This window comes from Haliotis asinina, chromosome 6 (assembly GCF_037392515.1).
Source record: "Haliotis asinina isolate JCU_RB_2024 chromosome 6, JCU_Hal_asi_v2, whole genome shotgun sequence".
NCBI classification, from domain to species: Eukaryota; Metazoa; Mollusca; class Gastropoda; order Lepetellida; family Haliotidae; genus Haliotis; species Haliotis asinina.
In genome coordinates, this window is record NC_090285.1 from 27,735,956 (window position 1) to 27,756,776 (window position 20,821).

The following is a 20,821-nucleotide window of genomic DNA, read 5'->3' on the forward strand; positions in this document are numbered from 1 at the left end:
AAAATATAGTGAAGATAAAGCTGGTCATTACCATTCTTTTCTTCCTTTCATCTGATCGCTTCTTCTTTTCTTTCTCTTTAACTTCCTCAAACTCCTCTACCATGTCCAGACAGCTCTCCAGATTCTCAACTGGTTCCCAGGTGTCAAATGCTTTCGAGTACCCCTTCCATCTAACCTTGTACACTTTTACCCCCTGAAACAGAAAGTGAAATGACTGAGTGAATTCTGTCAAGACCAGACAAACCAATGATTGTTATTACAGACAATATTCCATGTTGTCAGGGTTACCACAATGTTACAGTTTATTAAGCCATCAACACTGACCATCAGATCTAAAACTTTTACCACAATCTGTTTGGGACAGAATGATTCCAATCAATCACAGTCTAACTCAAAATCAGTTCATGATCAAACATTCATTACAATGCAGAAAGCAATGAAAACATCAGACCAACTGTGGAAAAGTTTCATAAGGTTTGTCTCTGAAATAACAAAGTTACTTAACAAACTATCATCACTTTTGATTTTCCAGGTGAAGTTTTACACAGGTAAGTAACAGTAGTGTTGTTGCAGGAACAGCCTCAAAGGCATGAAGCATGTGTAATTGTGACATCACAGCAAGCATATCACATTTACTGACATGGTACATGAGACAATGAAATTCACCTCTGACATCAAGTCCATTATTTTCAAAGTTCTACTTCTGCATGTGCATGTTGTGTTATTTGAAGGGCAACTGAAACACTTATTCTAACAATGTGCAACACAACTGAAAGAGTCGTATCAAAATCTCCCCTTTTGATAGTTAAAACTTAACTTTTTTCAGAAAGAGTAAGTAAGTATTTATACCAAAAATATATTCTTTTCCTTGTGAATTTTGTGACAACACATAAATACAGAACCTTCAGTGACTATATCCAAATATCATTTGGATACATTTGGATACAGATTTTGCATACTTTCGGGTTTTGATGCTTGGTTTTCAAAGGAACATTCAGTTTGAGTGATAGGACAGAAAAAAAGAGTACAAAAACCTTGTATCACAGTGGAAAACAACTGATATCACAGTGTATTCTGTACAACTCTTCACGGCTTAATACATGTCATTTTCCAAAAGACAAATGCCACTGATATCATGAATTCAAATATCAATAACTGAACACCATGCAACAAAAGGTAAGTGGGAGAAAACAGGTGGGTGCTATGTGACAGCACTAGCTGCTTTTGCACTATCAGCTAGAAACATCAAGAAGGATTCGAACCAGTGTTGTTGGATGAAACATGGGTGAACGCCAGCCACCTTACAAGTACACATTGGGTGGATAGCTCCTGTAAAGAACCATGTGACGAGAAACTGATAGATTCCAGTCTGGAAGAGTTTTGATACAAATGTTGATATCCTAAGCTGCATGTGCTTCACACCCTTGAGGCTGTTCCTGCAACAGTACTAATGATACTTCACTCTCAAAAAACCTCACACAGAAAATCATGATAGTTGCTTAAGTGACTTCTTTATTTTGGAAAACGAACATTGTGAAACTTTTCTCCAGAGTTGGTCTGATGTTTTCATTACATTCTGCGTTGAAATAAACGATTGATAATAAAGCAATTTGGAGTTAGATTGTATAGATTGGAGTTAGATAGGTATCATTTTCACAGAGACAGACTATAGCTCTAACAAAATATATCAAGGTCATTTGGCCTTCTCCAACTCCATTCACATGGCTGTCTTAATATTAAACTATACTGACTATACCATCTTGTTTTTCTGATTACTGATACAAACAAGATATTTATTTGAATTAATGCTTGACCCCTTCGATGAAAGAAGAATATGTACACAAAGACTTGCAAGCATTTGCAGAGAGGTCTGTTGTAAGGATGTAATTTTCTGAATAAAATTGATATTTTATACTTATCCTGACCCATGCTTAATTACTTATCTCCTCTTCTTGGCAAAGGAAGTGGAACACCTGAAATCCCTTGAAGTTCCCTTCTAAAAGAAGCGAATGTAAAATTCACACTCACCCATGTATTACCTCCCTCGCCCTCCACATGGTCAGCTGACCACCACGATACTTCACTCTCTCCTTTAATCGCCCAATACGAGAATTCAGCGTGTCTGTGAGGGGCGGCTGGGAGGGAATTTCGTCATGAGTCAGGATAAGTATGAAATATCAATTTTATTCAGAAAATAACATATTTTTCCTTATCCTGACTCAAGCTTAATTGCTTACAGAATCGGATGGAAACAGCGGTGGGTCAGACCATGCTGGATTCTGCTAACTGTTCCAAATTACGTCCAATAATTTCCCCCCTACTGGGAACTTGTAACTGCAATAATTCGGTCCTATTCTTCTCATATTCATTGTAGATTTGGGGGGAATCACATCCAGTCGAACTTGTCTTCCACAGAAGGCTTTGTTGACTGGCACGTGATGACATCAAAGTAACTAGTGTCCTGCTGGTTTCTGATGCAAACCAAATGTCAAGATATCGCAATCGAGACTAGTTGCGACCCCTCTTGTGTACAAGTATCTTCATTACGAGTACAGGGTCATAATCACTCATGCTAGTCTGTTTAAGACGTGTGCATGGACTTTCCACCATTATATTCTGCAGAGCATCTGGCTTCCACAAGTCACATGATAAATCGAGTGAGTTAAGTCAGCGTCATCGAGGAAATGTTAGTTGCTGAGCAACGACAAGTGGCCCAAGCTAATGAATGCCAGAGACGTCCTCTGTGGCTGTCTCGTTGATAATGGTTGGTAAACACCGTGTTTGACTTCCAAAAGCAGTCCTCCATTATAGTTGATAGCAAGCAATTCCCATGCAGCGTTAGTGCAGGGGCCAAGGCTCTGACTTCGTGTGGGTTGGAGGTTCACAGAGGATCCAATCCTGCTGCTTTGTATGCTCTAAGTATAACAGTTCTTATCCACACTGAGAAAGTGTTGCACAATACTTCCGTGAGTGTCTCAGTAGATATTGGGAGAAATAGGCGCTTGAACCGTTGTCTTCTATGCTTGGTACATGCAATGTATATTTTCATTGCTCTGACTCGACATAATGATAAACCTTGTGTATCATGAGGTCGTAAGATTGAAGACAAGGCCGGTATACAAAACTTTCTATCTGGTTAACCTGGTAGTTGATTCTTTGCTATGAAATCCCATCTTAGACTCAAATGAGCTGTTTTTGGTGACTTGTATTAAACTTCGTTCAATTAAAGTCTAGAGCACAAATTTCTGACATTCTTGCAGCTGTAGCCAGGACAAGTAAAAATAGTTTCTTTTGAGTCAACATTTCAACTGAAGTCTGATCAAGTGGTTCATATGCATCACTTGTAAGATGTTGGAGTACAATATTTAGGTCCCACGCTGGAGCTCTAAATCTGTGTTGCTGATCTTCCTACTTGAACGAACATAGTAAGGTATGAAACTCTGGAACTTTAGTCAGTTTGGTCCCTGTTCCCATGGTGATGACTGAGCTGAGAGCTGCTAAGTATGTAGATAATGTAGAACCTTTCAGACCCTTAGAATGACATAAATAGCATAAATAACCTGCCATTTGAATATGAGTCTCCTCTTCGCCGAAAATCCCTTTTTTTCAGGCATATGTCTCAAAACGTGGATTTCCGTAAGGTCAAAGCTTTTGCTGCTCTCGCCGAATATCCTCTGCATTTCAAACAAGTCTTAATACAGTCCATCTGTGAAGACAAAATACCGATGGTTGGCTGTGCATTTGCTTTGTGTGGGGATAAATGAGAAGATTCTTCCACTCTGGTAATTGTAGTGTTGGTTGTCCTAGTTCTTCTATAAGAGTTGGAAACCAATCTCTCGTTGGCCAGTACGGCACGACCAAAATCAGTTGTAACCTCTTCGTTTGTCAGATTTTCTCGATTTTGCTTTTACTTGAATATTCAGACTGTCGACTAAGCTGAACACTTGAACCGTTAGGTGTAGTGGAGATGGTGATCTCGTTGACCCTTGTTTATGTAAAAATTTTCTGTTAAGATGTCCGTGTGGAACATGAATAACTTGTCTCTCAATGCTGTCAACCAGTGGTGGATGGCATGAATGACCACTTTCATTTCCAGCTGGTTGATGTGAGGAGCCTGTTCCTCTTCCTTCCCGATTCCTGCTGCTACACTGTTTCCTTGATGCGCTCCCCATCCTTGTAGAGATGCGTCTACATAGAGGTGGGTGTTGAATACCGGCTTAAACATATAGGCTCCTGCACAGTAATTCAATCGGCGAGTCCACCACATCAGAGAAGGCTTCAGGCTCTCTGGGAGCAGAATCTGTCCTCTGTTGTTGAGATGAAGATTCAAGAATTGTTGTAAGGGACGCAACTGCAGTCTTCCTCTTCTGGTCATATCTTGCACTGACGTGAGCAGACCTAGTAGACACTGCCATTGTCGAAGTGTTAACAGAGAGAGTAGACCTTGCATTATCATATCTTGAATCCTGATCCACCGGTCCTCCAGAACTACAATCTGATTCAACGTAGTGATGAAATGAATCCCGAGGAATTTGATATCTTGTTGAGGTTCCAGTTCCGAATTGAGGTGATTTTCTGACCAACCCAGAGGTGTTAGTAGCCTGATTGTGAAGTCTGAATGTAGTCTGAGTTAACTTTTCCGTTGATGCACCGTTGTCCAGATAAAAAACCACTGCATAGCCCCCTGAGGTGTAGATAACTGACGATGTGTTTGGTTATCCATGTAAATAACCATGGGGCCGAAGATATTCCAAATGGTAGGACTGTCCATTGGTAATGCTGGCCGTTGAAAAATAGTAGATTGTCAAGTCACTTGAGCTGAGTTAGTAGTCTCAAAGTGAAGTCCTACTGTAGCTCCCATGATGAGCTTGTATGCCGTGAAGATACATCATTCTTCGTCTTCAGATCAGCAACACTAAACTTGTTGACATTCAAAGGAAGTCTATTTATAGCTGGCTGGCTGTCCGATCAGAAACTGCCCTTCACTGCTATAATCCTTGTGATAGGCAACATTGAGTCTTTTGTAGAAGATCTCTAGGCCGTCTAAACAATCAAATGACACTGCAGACTGCTAAACTAGCGTGTAAACAACATCATTCCATCGGGTGAATGACTGTAGGTCAAAAATAGATGACTTCCTAGCACTGGAAAAACAACATCACATTCTGAGCAGGGCAATGTCTCTTGTCGACCAATCAGACTGTACGTCACTGGTGTAGCAGATAACTGATCATCGTGAAATCTTGTTCAAACGGTGATACCCTTGCTAGCATTTAGGCTTGTCCGTAACCATGCTGTAGGGCGAACATGTGTCTAGATGAGTAAAGCGCATGAAAATAAACTTCCGCCACTTGAAGCCGATGTAGACAAACAGTCTTCCAGGTAGATGTGTCAGAATGTTTCCACCAAAGATAATACCATCATCTCTTGTGTTTGGAGGTGTAGTTTGCAGTCGTATCTTGCAATCATCTCAAAGAATCTTCGTGATGTATTCATCATTGACTTCATTGTTTTATTTCATTTTACATCAAGTTATCAAGTATTCTTTTGGGTTGTTTGGTGGTACTGAAAAGGACCATTGAGAGCGAGTGTTGGTTTAGACTGCATCAGTCTGCTTGAGCACCGTTGTCAAGGTGTTGATGGACTTAATCATCATGACTTCTCTAACGTCTTCATCCTTGTTAACTCTTCAATCTTGTCGGAGTAGATTCAGTCCTGCAGTAGTTGAGACGAGGTGTTCTGACGTAAACTGTTGAACCTTCTTCTGAGTGACGACAGTTGTCGGAGTAGATTCAGTCCTGCAGTAGTTGAGACGAGGTGTTCTGACGTAAACTGTTGAACTTTCTTCTGAGTGACGACAGTTGACAGGAACTTTCATTCTTCCTCGTTCGCAGGATTGTTTAACTTGAGTCTAAATCGAGCCCGTCTGAATGTTGTCTATCTTGAAAGATCCTTGCGTGGGGCTGCTGATGATCTTGTGGTTGTTGAAACTTGGATGCTGTAGATAACTTCTCAGAAATCATAGATATCGGAGATATCGCCGGAAACGTTAACACATGTCTCCCTTCTTCATCCTATACGTGTTGGGTTAGTTGGAATCCTTGGATAATGAGACTAAGTCCAGACCATTCATGATCCACGATGTGACTTCTGAGTCAGAAAATAGGGCTTCCTCCAGTGACAAATCATGATGTTGTCTAACTTCGTTTTTCCTAGAGTAAGACGAATTCATAGATCTCTGACGATACCGATTGTGTGAGTTTAAGTCCGAAGAGGAGGGTGACTGCATACAACGTCTTCTATGAATAGGGGAGACTGAAGGAGACCTCCTCCGTTGACGAGTCCATCCACGAGTGCACTCACGCGCGTGTGACATCACTCCCCAAAGTATAACTACTCGGGTGTGGGTATATCCTTCTCTGTGCTACAACCCGATGATCAGGACCTGGATCTTCTCGAGTGTGTGCGTGCACCTCCTCTTCATCCTCAGGCGTGAGTGCAGATGAATGCTCTCGCTGAATTGCAGTCGACATCGTTGACAAGTGCAGTCATCTTTCCTCTTCCAACCGTCGCTCTACAAGTTCCTTATCTGCATTGTGAACTGTTGCATAAAAGCACCTGTGTCAAATGCATGCGACGCGTGCATTGACGACTGTGTCTACGATGCCCGAGGTTGCAGTCGACATGCGACTGATGTCTTCACTCTGTATCATCAACAGAGACTCGTCAAAAGAGATTTCTTCATCAAAGAGAGATGAAGACTTTGACTTCGATGGCTTAGTTTTCTTGGCCTGTGATGACCCTGCCTCAACAAATTGTCTCTTCTGAGTCTTGGGAGGGGACTTGCATGACCCTGGACACAACCTCAGAGATACGGCTGGCATCTCGCTGGAATGAAGCTCAGCATCAATAATTAAACAGTTACCTGATTTAATTTCACTAGATTAGACATAGCTAGTCTGTTAACAGACCGTAAATATAATAAGAATTCTGCTTCAGACAATTTAATGCAAAATTTTAAACGAGTATGAGCAGAACATAAAGGTATACATGCAGGCCAAAGTATATGTACATGAGACTAAGTCTCAGTTGATGAAATATGTGTTAGAAAAAGGCATAATAATCACAAACCTAAACCTATATAATTATAATAAACATATACAAGCCAAAAACCACATACTACGCAAATTTAGTTAGAAAAACCAAAAGAATGAAAAACTTATCACTGTATACAGGACCCCAGGTGCCTCCAGCCGCCTTCGTTGGGCAATAGGGAGAGAGTGAAGTATCATGGTGGTCAGCTGACCATGTGGAGGGCGAGGGAGGTAATACATGAGTGAGTGTGAATTTTACATTCGCTTCTTTTAGAAGGGAACTTCAAGGGATTTCAGGTGTTCCACTACCTTGCCACCACTACCTTCGCCAAGAAGAGGAGATAAGTATGTGTCAAGATAAGCAAAAATGACATATTTTCAACAGAGTAAAACAACATTTTCTAAAAAATAGGGCCACATGGATCTTGTGTGAATTTTTCTAGAATATCAGATCTGAAAGGTCACATTAGACCGGGCTCTACTTAAAAAAAATTCCACCAACTTGCACCCAGTACATATTTAAGTAATGACTTGGTGCACAAAGGCTTTTCACCTGCTATTCAATATATAATACCTGAGTCTGGATATTTCTTTAAACATTATAACAAAATTATGAAGAGTATAACTCCATTCTGATGAAATTCAGTCTGCATCCCAGGATTTCTCGGGGATTTCAGCCGATTTCACTGGTTCATGGCGACGGTCTTTAGTGTGGTCACATGTTATCGTAGATCTATCTGAGGACTGTTTCTGCCATGCAGTTCATGTACATATTGTGGTGTGGCGCGGACATCAGTCAGAATAATCCAGTCACTTTTGATGTAGCGAGCCCAGGAGACACAAGTGTGTCCTCGCTCACCCTTCACTTACTATTAAATGTTGCCTGTCTATCAGAGTTCTGTCTGTGGGTACAACATTGGTGTCGGCGGCAACTGGAGATTTTCTAAACATTTGATGAGTATAGTTTACATTTCCCTCAAGTATTTTGTCGCATTTTGAATAGTCGCATGGTTTTGAAATTGCCGTGAGGTTGCCACGTGCCACGAAGCGCACGTGCGCATCACATTGTAGTATCCTAATAAAACTACTAGCCTTTTCTGTCTGTCGTTCTTATTTATTATATTTGTTTAGATTATTAGTCTTGGGGAATATTCCGGATATTCTGGAATTTTGTAGTTTCTTCCTGAGGACACGGCTTGACAAATCCATGAAATACCTACTTCTAATTGCGACGCTCTGATACAACAAAATCTTATTTCTTTTGAAATGCCAAACTCGGAGCAGTCCATGGAAACAAAATGTCAAGACAGTGAATTGGCGCATGTGATACAGCAGTTGGGTCAATTAAATAATCTGGTTGTCTCTATACAGAAAGAGATTACTTTCAGTAGAAGTGAAACTGAGGCCAAGGATAGGTAGGTATATTAAACAGTTGGAGAGACAAACAATGATTGGGTTGGACAAATTAGATTCTAGAATTGCATCCTAACCCAGAACAAATCACGATACAATCGTTATATATGGTCGGGGTAAGCCCTCATTTCATTCCCAAAGTGGAAATTTTCTGCATCAGGGCGAAAATAGATACAACCAAACAGACACCCAAGCACCATTTAGTAGCCGCAGGGTTCCTGAATCTTGTCAGACAGTTCAGCAGACATTAGTAACCCATCCAAGGACTCCTCCGGTTAGGTTAGGGGCATACGATGGGAAAGCGGAATGGAAACCATTTGAAATTCTATTTGAAAGAATGGCTACTCGTTGTCAGTAGGATAGGGAACAAAAGTTAGATCTTCTCGTTGAGGCAGCATTTTGAATCGGTTCAAAATGATTACCATAGCCTCATTCTCAAGTTACGAGCTTGTTTCGGCCGCACTGATCTCCCACATACAATAAGAAGGGAAATTATGGGGTTGAAGCAATCTTCGGACGAGCCAATTGAAGAGTTGGCAGAAATGGTCCAAGAACTAGTAGTAGCAGGGTATCCAAATGTGTGGGAAACAGTTGCAATTGACACGTGTCTCAAGAGGTATACAAACAAGGAAGCAGCATTATCAGCGATGTATAAGGTCCCAAATACTTTGGACAAAGCACTGCAGTTGGTGAAAGCATTCTCAAACAATCTGAGAATTATTCTTGGCTCTAAGAGGGCGGACATCAGAAAGGTCCATTTCACAGAAGGGGATGACTTAGATTTCCTTGTGGGTACTGCACAGAATAGGAAAACTGTAGCTGGGGATCAAGAGTTTTTGAAGAAATGTTTGTCAGAACTCTCAAACGAAAATGCCCAAACTAGAGCTTGTCTTGTCCAAATGACAGATACATTGAAACATGTAATGCAGGCACTTACTGAGCGACAGTCTAGAAAACCAAGCCCTAGAGCACAGAGAAGTTGTTACACCTGTGTACTTAATCGTGGCCAAGATGATAGTTGTAGGATGAGTTGATGTTCAGTTGAATCAGATCCTCCGATTTCTACACAAAGTCCAGACTTGTCAAATGATTCTGGTTCTGATGTCAGTGTTAGAGAAATTACTGTGTATGGAGACCATGGAGTGGGGAGAAATGAAAATTTGGTTACTCAAGTACAGTGTGGAGGTTTGTCGCGCCAAGAGCTCATAGATACTGCAGCTCATGTTACAGTCCTTAGTAAAGAGGTAGCACACCAGTTAGGTATTTCTCTTGATCTGTCAGAACCCATCCTTCTGAGGAGTGTTGATAGAAACGGTAGTCTGAATGGTTGCTGGCTTCGGAAGTATCCCATGAAAATCAGAACACAAGTTTTCAAATGGGATGTGGTAGTTGCTGCAATTTCAGATTCAGTCATTCTAGGTCTCGACTTTCTCAGGCATAATCATGCAGTCATTCACTTTGACCATCTTTCAGTTATAGTGAATGGTGAAGTGGTTTTAGGCAGCATTATTAAGAACTGGTAGTAGAGTAAGCAAAGCTGCACATGTCAAACTTTTGAAAAAGGTTGTTGTTCCTCCCAATTCAATGAAATCTGCTGAAGCATTGCTTTAGGGTGATGGTGAGTTTCTTCTACAGCCGTCAAAGAACCTCAATGGACTGTTGTCACCTTTTGCTATTGTACGAGGACCTGGGACAGTGCCAGTTGTGTTGAGAAACCATTCAGATTCACTTGTGACTCTTAGACAACATTTCCTTCTAGGCATTGCTACTTAATTTGAACAGGTCCTGGAAAATGATACAGTGCTATGTGGGGAAGAATATTTGAGCATGCATCTTGCACAAGTTGATGATGGTTCAAGATGATTCTGTCCCTATGCATTTACAAGCTTTGTTTGATATATCTTCTAAAAAATCTCTCGAATGAAGAAAGTAAAGAGTTAGCAAGGGTACTTATTGATTTTAAAGATGTGTTTGCTAAAGATGAGTGTTACCTTGGTTGTTGTTCAGTTGTTAAGCATAAAATTGATGTTGCTAATGCAAAACCCATTCGACAGAGGATGAGAAGGACTCCGTTGGGTTTTGAATCTAAGGAAAAAGCACATTTCAGAAACTTGCTTGATCAGGGTATTATTCAGCCTTCACTTTCAGAGTGGGAATCACCACTAGTCCTGGTTAGAAAAAAAGATGGGAAGCTGAGATATTGCGAAGTTTTTTGCTTCTTAAGTGCTTGCTCTTCTAAAGATGTGTACCCCCTGCCAAATATAGATTCTTGCCTTGATATGCTTGGTGGCTCAGTGTTCATGAGTACTTTGGATTTGCCTTCAGGTAGTCATGACCCGATAGTCATGGCTGAAGAGGATAGGGATAAAATTGCATTTATCACAAAGAATGGGCTTTTTGAATACGTTAGAATGCCTTTCGGTTTGCAACTTTTCAGAAAGCAATGGAGCTAGTGTTACAGGGACTGACAAGAATGTTTAGTTTATCTGGACGACATAATTGTAAGGGGCACCAGTTTTGAGGGGCATCTTTCTAACCTTCGTTTTGAGTAGATTCAGGCAACACAACCTCAAAACAAAGCTGTCCAAGTGCTATTTACCTCAGACAAAGGTAAAGTTTCTTGGTAAAATCATTAGCAAGGAGGGTACATCAGCTGACCCTGTGAACATTAGTACCATGACGGACTGGCCACAGACGACCAACAAGAAGCAGTTAGAGTCCTTCCTCAGATATGTCAATTATCATCATGAGCACATACATGGATTTGCAGGTCTGGCACATCCACTGCATTTTTTTGTCAAGAAGAATGTAGCTTTTTTGTGGCAGCGAGATCAGGATGAAGCATTTCAAAGTTGAAATCGGCATTGGCAACTTCGGCTGTGCTAGGGTATCCAAATTCTTTAGATCCAATCATTCTTGATACAGATGCTTCAAATCATACAGTAGGGGCTGAACTAATTCAAATACAGAATGGACAAGAAAGGACCATTGGGTTTGCCAGTAAAGTTCTCACTCCAGCCTAAAAACGTTACTGTACAACCAGAAAGGAATGGCTGTCTGTGGTAACTTTTACCAGACACTTCCGGACTTACCTACTCCGAAGACCCTTCTTGGTAAGGACTGATCACAACAGTTTGACCTGGTACAGTTGGCCCGATGGATGGAGGAACTTGCCCAGTTTGACATGAAAATAGAACATCGACCTGGTAGAAAACACAGCAATGCAGATGGATTGTCAAGGCAACCGGATGAACTTACATTTTGTGACTGTCACAGTGCTGGTGGTTAACTTGCAGATTTGTCATGTGGGGGTGCCATTCTTGCAAAAGGGCTCAAGAACAATGGTCCAGATATGAGGATGATGTCGATGATGTTGTCCCTTTGGCACTGAGGAAGGCTGATGTTAATCAAATCACAACAGACCAGATGCAAGATATATCCAACTGGATGCCTGGATATACACTTGACGACCTCAAGAAGTTGCAAGATGATGATGCTGAGTTAAAGAGAGTCAGAGATTGGTTGGTTGATAACGGTCAACCCTCGCAACAGGAACTGAGCCTGTCAAGCAAAACGGCCAAGTCACTTTCGTTATGTAGGTCTAAGTTGTTCTTAGCTGGTGGGGTTCTTTGGTATAAATGGGAAGAGCTTACTTCAACTAAGAGGTTATTTGTGGTTCCATGGGCATTAGTTTCGGATGTTCTGGAGCAATGTCATGATACAAAATGGGCAGAACACCTGGGGTTGAAAAAAAACATTACTATGTTTGAAACAAAGATTTTACTGGCCAGGTATGTCTTCAGAGTGTGATCAGTATGTCTTGTCTTGATCTACCTTTAATCAAAATAAGGGGGCTAATGTAAAGCTAATGTAAAGACTAAGCCTTTGGGTCAGTGTCATGCAGGCACACCAATGGAGCGTGTGCACATTTATATATTGGGGCCATTGCCAGAAACAACAGCAGGAAACAAGTATATTTTGATGATCATTGATCAGTTTACAAAGTGGTTTGAGTGTATCCCTCTCCCCGATCAAACTGCTGAAACCATTGCAAGGACATTTGTGGATGGTTTTATATCCCAGTTTGGTTGCCTTCTACAGATACACATGGACCAAGGAAGAAATTTTGATGGTAACCTGTTTTCAGTTGTATGTGTACTCTTGGAAATAACAAAAACAAGAACGACTCCCTATCACCCAAGCTCAAATGGACAAGTCGCGCACTATAACAGAATCATTCTACAGATGACTAGAGGCTTCGCTGGTGGTAAGCAGCATAAGTGGGATATGCATCTCCAGCAGATGGCAGGAGCTGTGCCAGCAACCAACAGTCAACAAACTGGATTCACCCCAAAAAAAGCTTATGTTTGGAAGGGAAATTTTACTTCCTGTAGACCTCATGTTTGGTTTGACGGAGGTGAACAAACAGGACCAGAACCATAACTCTTGTAACTGCCATCTGGACAAAAGTCTCTAGGAAGTGCACCAACTAGCTAGGAAGAAAATAGGAAGTGTCCAGCATCGTCAAAAGTGGGATTATGACATTAAACTGAACCAACATTCTTTCAAGACAGGAGATATTGTTTATGTGTTGGATTCATCTACTCAAGTTGGAATAAGTAGGAAACTAAAGTCCCCGTGGAAAGGTCCTCATTTGGTTACTGAGTGCCTTTCCCCTGCACTTTACCCACTCGGGGTGGAAGAAGACATTTGTCCTACATCATGACTGAAAGAAGATGTGTCGTGATCGCAAAGTTCCTGTGTGGCTTAAGAGGTTATACCACGAATTGGATCCAGGAGTCACAGCTAACCAGGATGGGAAAGAAAATGATCAAGCGGATAATGAGGCAGAGCAACGTGATGTATCTGTCGACAAGAATGTTAGCGCGGATGGGAAGGGCTCAGGAACCATTGAGAAGAGAGTTCGTAAAAGACTGTGGTGGATGAGGGATTATATCTAATAATCCAGAGGTGAGCATCTTTTTCAGATTGTATATAAATTTGATTCTGGTGGTAAGTGTGTATCATTTGATCACCGGAGGTGATATGGCTTATATATATTAATGTATGTAAAGTAGGCTTAAGTGGTGGAAGTGATTTATATTTGTACTTTTTAGCTGTTATGGAAGAACACCTTATTCCCGATTATGACGAATCAGGACTCGATCACAAGGATGATAAAGTAGACCAGTCCAGTCGCCAGGAAAGGATCCACCAAGTAGAAAAAGGGCAGTGTGTGTACGTTGTGTAAGGGCGTTGTGTAAGGGCAAGTTCACACACCTTCACCGTCATGTAACCTCCCATGGTTTTTTTCACCCAACATTCTCATGCTGGGTTTGTAAAGATCAGTTTGGCCAACTTAACTTTCTCATGAGACACCTCGACAGTGAGCATAAATATGATCGTGATCGGGTCTCTTTCATGAGTGAACATCAACTCCAAATATGGGTATGGAGTGTGGTCGATTTTTTCAACAATTTTAGTATAAGTCTGTACTTTCAGTCGCATGATGAGATGCTAGAGGAAGTAAAAAGCACTGATATAAATACTGCACATCCTTTGGCGGACACTTTAAAATCAGTAATCAACATTGGTGAGAATGGTGAGTTACCTCATTGGCGAACAATCTTGACCTTGTTGGAGCAGCTCCCACAACAAACAAGAGAGGAAGTAACAAGGGGCAGTAAGGTTGTAAATGACCTGTCTTTGCCCCGTTTTGATGGGGTAATGGCTGACAGTCATTTTCATTTGGATGTGCTGCTTCACTCATCATTAAACTCACTCTTGCAGTCACCAAATACTGTTGGCCCAGATATTGGCCAGTCGTCTCAAAGATGTGGGATGACGTATTGAGGTTCTCAGTTGGCATTCATCCTAAGGCAGCGACACTTAAGAAAGGCAGAAGGTTGTTGAAACAGCTGCAAGAATATGCAAGTTGCGGCAGGTTGTTGGCTATCGGAGAATGTCGGCTTGACTCCACCCAGCAGAACGACGGTGACTACTTGGACCGTCAGCAGTATGTTTTAGAGCAACATTTAGACATAGCTGCAGAACATCGTCTGTCTGTTGTCCTACATTGTCGTGGCACCAGGCAATTGGATGAACGGTGCCTTACAGTAATGAAGAGCTGCCTTGATAAAACACACAAACAGCACTATCATTGTTTTTCAGGTGGTCTTGATCAAGTTGCCTGTTGGAGGGATGCTTTTCAAGGCATTCTTCTTGGCATCTCGCCTCTCATATTTAGGCCACGGATACAGGAGAAATTTGCAGCTGTTGTCAGATTGTGTCACTGAATCAAGCTGTACTGGAGACTGACTCACCGTATCTCACATCATCACCATTCAGGATCCCAGAGGTGGCGTTTGAAGTGGCTCAGCTGAAGAACCTGCCTGTAGGTGTCATTTTGCAGAAGACAGCGGAGAACACCATCAATTTCTACAAGATGGGGAGGAATGTGGCCCGGACACCGGTCAGAATAATCCAGACACTTACAGTTCATGCGGTCACTTCTGATGTAACAAGCACAAGTGTGTGTCCTCGCTCGCCCTTCATTTACTATTAAATGTTGCCTGTCTATCAGAGTTCTGTCCAATTTTGCGGGTACAACAATACTTTTCTATCAACACTGTTTGCTTTCAGATATCCCCAAATATCAAAAGAGGAGTACCCACTTTGCCAACTGTTCCCTGTAGGATACAATGGACATCTTGCATATCCATAACCAGGGACAGACATAGGATGTGTTTCTGCATCATTTCCACATCAAACCATGACTTGCTGCTGACAGACATTTCCACATCCTGTGGACACAAAATACTAGAAAATACAAAAGCCAAACAAAACAAGTACATAAAATGCAATAAATATTGTTATTGTTCACCACAATTGCATAAAAACTATAAAGTGAACCAAATTTAATCCACATGCAACAACATCCCTAATTGGTTGTTGTAATAAATTTAGCCAATGAAAGTGTGTGTTGTCTAAAATCTTTCTTTTGGTAACTTTCGGTGTTCATTCATGATCGTGCATGATCATGTATCAGACAAAATATGACGACCTTATTAAGACAGTTTATTACATACAAATTAAGTAAATACATTTAGCTGAAAACTTCAAACACCATAATCTAAAAGGGGCCCACCTAAAATTATCCTGGTGGGGTACTTGGACACTCTTATCAAGCAATGGGGTTTATACAAATTTAACCAGGTGGGGCAGTGACCCACCAAAAAAACTAAGGTTTATCCATGCACAACCCCCTGGAATGCTTTTTCTTCTTTTTGTCAATGTCCTGTCATATATTTCCAATATATTCACAACTGTGGTCTTCTTATCTTAATCTATTTCCTTCTGTTAATGTGATCTCTAGTGCTGCTGGCCTTTTGTAAAGAAAAAAATACCTTAACTTGATGAAGGGTAAGTCATCAGTTACTGTTACTACTCTAGTAGGTGGATCTTAGCTTGTTGGGCTCTGTCCCATCCTCAATATCTCCACAGTAAACGTTCCGATGAAGCTCAACTATACCCATCTACGATAATTTTATTACTTCCCTTTGCTGACTTTGCATTCTCACAGTAGCCAATCAGCTAAGCCGCCATTACAACTGAGCTTGCTAGTGTCAACAAAGATAGCAGTCGCAGCTGCAAAGGATTGTTCGCAGTGCGACTGATATATGAATCCAGGGTATAGTGGAGACTTATCGGAGCGTATACCCTTGAGATATTGAGGATAGGCTCTTTCCTACCTGTATAGATAATTAGTGACCATAAATACTGGCAATGCTAACTCCACAAACCAAAAACATCAGGATTTGCTTTCAATCTCCTCTCACATATTTTCTCATGAATGCCCAGTAAACAACTGATCTGCAGATAGATGGGTTTCCAATGTTCTTGATTCAATTTGTACAGGCAGCTGTTTTGTCTCCTGAGAGTTGTCTCTCTTGTATAGACAAAACATTCAGAAGGATCACACAGGGTCCAACATTTGTGTATGAGTCTAGCTATAAACGTTTGGATGAGTACAGATTGTCCAGTTACTTTTATGGGAGGGTATTGCAGACAATTTCCATATTGCAATATATCGCAAGAAGTTTCTTTAACACACAAAATATAAAATTGAGTTAATGCTTGATTATATTAGGCAAAAACACAAGAACATTACTAAGTTTGATTAAGCTTGAATAAAAACTTTGAATTATGACAATGTAAAAATGCAAATGACCTTTGGCACAAACGAAACAAGGAAGAGAACAATGTAACATCAACGCAGGGTTTACTGGTTTTGTAATATTGTAGTATGAAAATACTTTTAAATGATGTTAGTTCCTGTATTTAGTGGCAAGCCAGCTGCCTTAAGTTACTGCTCTTCTTGTCAGAGTTATCTCCCATTGACTTAATTCTTGAATGTCATTTTGAATGGCGGCATGCTTGATCCCATTCACCCTCCCAGTAGTATTAGCGGTTTCAGTGCTGTTGATATCGATTCATTAATCTGTGCTTACATTTCAGCACAGAATTGCATTGTAATTGTGCCCACTGCACCCTACAATGGTTACATTTATTGTTTGTATGTCGCTGCATGATGACTATACCTGCATTCTTACTAAATTATTACGCATGTATATGGGGAGTATTTTTGTCTAAGCCACCACATGCTGGCAGAGAATAAGAACACATACTGTAAATCATGAAATTAATGCGTCATGAATTTAATGCGAGTGCAAAGGTCTTGTCTAAAATGCGTCATGAAATTAATGCGAGCTCAGGAAGCTGTTTTGATCAGAAAATGCGACACTCTGATTCTTTGATGTTCATTTCTTATTACCACACACTAGTAGTGACCTGAATTGAACTTGTTAAGCATTGAATGGAATGGAGCTGACGATGTTTTGATTACGCTGCCATGTTTGATCACGTGATTGCTTGCTACTACTTGTCTTATGACAACAATCAAAAATGTAATCCGACTTGAAAGACTTCTGTTGAAAGGATTTGCTCATATTAATTTGAGGTGACACATCACTTCACTTATCATTACTCACAGTTCTAAATTGAATAAGATTAGAATTAATAAGGAGTTTGTTCACTCTCTAAAAAAGCCTTGAGATTTTAGACAGCAACTTGACCTAGTCAGGACATATCATTGATGAATAAATATTTAAGATATTCAGCTCCAAAATATCACAAAAGCCTTGAACAAAAATTCAGAACACAACTTCAAACCAAACCTAACGATCAAGTTTAATGTAATTTTTACTATGATCATTCCCACCACCATCAATACAATTAATATCATCATCACCACACCATGAAAAAAGAAAACATCTGAAGATTTCTGAGTGTTTTCCGAATGCATGTCAAAATACCAGTTGTTGATCAGTGTATCGCAATACGTATCCTTTCGATGTCTGAACCAGTAAATGTCAGTAAAGCGGTTATATTGCACAGCACTAGTTAGTTTTACATGCATCAGACGATTTAAATTACATAAATTCATGTTTTAGGCTGCCAAAGTTACTACCTGTTCGTAATGATAACAAGGTGATTGTATTGCATCTATATGCCTCTGAAACATCAGTAATAATTTTTACTGTTTGATTTTAACAACTTCAGTCCAGAATTCAAAATAAAACTGTGTTTGTTGTGGACTGACCTAATCACTAAAGAGGTATGAAACAAACATCATGCAAGTAATATCCCAAAGCGAGCTGAATTTGACGTTCTGGTAATTTCAACGATTGCATTGCTAGCGCTATATCGAGTGCACAAACAGTTTCATCGGTAGGGCGGATGCCCAGTTCCTGTCGTGAGACGTTATATTGACAATTGGAATCAAGAAATTAAGTTTTGTAAAGAGCAAATAAACATCAATGTTACTTACCCTCGACCGTTAATACCACTTCAGATGCAAATTCAATTGTTTGTATAAAAAAAATAGCGAGCAAAATTCAACAAAATAAGTCGTCTGCTAGTGATGTTATGTACGAATAGGAAGCCACGTGGTCAAAACACTCTCTCGCAGTGCGGAGGGAAAACTATGGCTCATCTTCGAAAACACATACAAAATACCCGGATGTGGCAAGCAGCTACAGTTTCACCGATACGATGTCATTAAAGCTATTTTTGTTGGAAACACACGATACTTTTTTGTGAAATAGATGAATATACATTTATAACTCAAGGTTAGCAAAATCAAATCTTAAAATGATATTAAAGATAAAAACTATGTTTTTGGCTTATATTGTCGAAAACCCCTAACACTGGGATGCACATATCAAATGACGAGCTCAGGCACTTTCTCCAATACAGTAACCTATGTATAACATCATCTCAAGCTACAATATTTACCTATTGTTGTTCCATTTTCATTATCAAAGGGGAGCAAATGAGGTAAGCCATGCATGCATGTCCTAATGTGCAACTAATTTGGTTTTACATTAACCTCCTGGTGTGTTCGTTAACACATATTATTTGAGACTGATACAGCTTCTGAATATGACAAAGTATGGCTTGATAGATTAATAACTTAAGAGCTCATATATCAAAAATGAGGTTATCTTCTATTTTTTAGATGCGAGTGACTGAGTTTTGTTTTGCATCACTTTCAGCAATATTCCAGCAATATCAAGGCTGGGGACTGAAATGGGCTTCACACATTGTGCACATGTGGAGAATTGAACCTTAGTATTCAGTGTGACGAGTGAATGCTTTGACCAAATGCTACTCCACCACCACCATTTCACGTGAAACAAAAACATGAACTTGACAATAAAGTGGTATCAGTCACTGTGAGATCAAACTAGAAGAATATATTACTGCTTATCTCAATAAAGTACAACCGAATTTACACCAAGACTACCTGCATAATTGTCAAATGAGAGGAAGAATGATATTTGAGAGGCCACTATTAAGGTACAATATCTTGGAGATTGGAATGCCTTTTGGTCAGAAAAACAATTGTAATAAGATACCCATCTTGATAATTTCAACTAAATGGTGTTATAAAGTGGTATCCATTACTGAAAACTGCACAAATATTTAATCGTCTCGTCTCCATTTGGATGTGTTTTTCTAATGAATTGTACACACTTGCAAATTTAAGTCTGTACCTATAAAATACACAATATGGATGGATAATTCAAACATTAACAGAACTTGAATGAAGGGGGTAGAAAAGCATCCTTTTGAACAAAGACATTCCGTCAGTGCTTAACACACAGCTGAAATTGTCCAGTGAGCAACCGCTCCAGCCATCTAGGTTACTAATGTCAAGGCCAGTTGTCACTCACGTTTGCATTTTTCTTCATCCCTACTATTTGCTCTACTTCGTATAATTGTTCAGCTTCACTACTAGCACCATTACTGCCGGCTCCTGTCGACATCGAATCGTCCTCGGCCATTTCTTCGTCAGATATCGGCGCACCTTCCTCGTCGTCCGCCATGTTGCCCACTGACAGCGACTTTACCATGTTCCGAGTAGGGGAGATGTGCGACTTCAAAACATGATTAATTCGCTGAGGGACGTATACGTTTATAACTTTGTACGAAAACAGTCAGTGTCAGAATAACAACAGGTATAGCTGATGTACAGGTTGTCTCACTGAAAGAGACTCTCACCTAAAAATCCATATTTGGGTTACATTAAGATCCGTTCCCTTCAGCTGTATCAATCGACCAAACCATTGACCTATATTTACATTCGTGAACAAAATAAGGTCAGCGGGACCTATATGTAAATATATGTTGTCTGGTTTAGATAAGACCTATGTGCGATAATAAACTCGCGTGCGTTTCAAGCAAATAAAAACACATGGGAAGTTACACTGTCATCAAATAATAATGTTTGTTATATAAATTCTTTATCACATCAAAGAAACGCCGGACTTTCCCTAATTTCTGCTGTGAACATGTGGCATTCTACATGCTACATGCCACAGGGGCTTGTATTGCTGAAAATAAAACATCCTGGGTCCAACAAGCCTACAGCAATACAAGCCCCTGTGCTACATGTTTACCTAGATCCAGGTGCCGGGATGCCTACTCTTGGTCAGCTAAATGTTTAGATATATGTCATTTATTACGGGAAGAGAAATAGTTGGTGTGCTCAAAAGTACTGAAAATACCCTCCTCGTATCCTCATGTTCACTTATCAAAATGAATTGCAAAGCATTTTATGGTATCTAATATGATTAAATGTTATTTTTCCATGAGCAAGGTCGGGTGTTAAATTTGAAAACAATTTTCTTGCAGTCGAAATCAAGCTTTCCGGAAAGCATGGACACCATAATAGTGACAATCAAATCATG

General features: G+C 40.3%; 1 protein-coding gene across 1 annotated transcript in view; it reads right to left on the reverse strand.

Moving 5' to 3' along the window:
* LOC137287022 (M-phase phosphoprotein 8-like) overlaps positions 1-20,157 on the reverse strand; it is a 79,250-nt gene extending 59,093 nt beyond the window's left edge. The window contains exons 1-2 of the mRNA XM_067819118.1: positions 19,805-20,157; positions 32-193 (exon numbers count right to left, since the gene is read on the reverse strand). Of these exons, the coding sequence (XP_067675219.1) occupies positions 32-193; positions 19,805-19,984 (342 nt within the window). The 5' untranslated portion in view covers positions 19,985-20,157. The remainder of the gene's footprint in view (positions 1-31; positions 194-19,804) is intronic.
* Between the last annotated feature and the right edge of the window lie 664 nt (positions 20,158-20,821).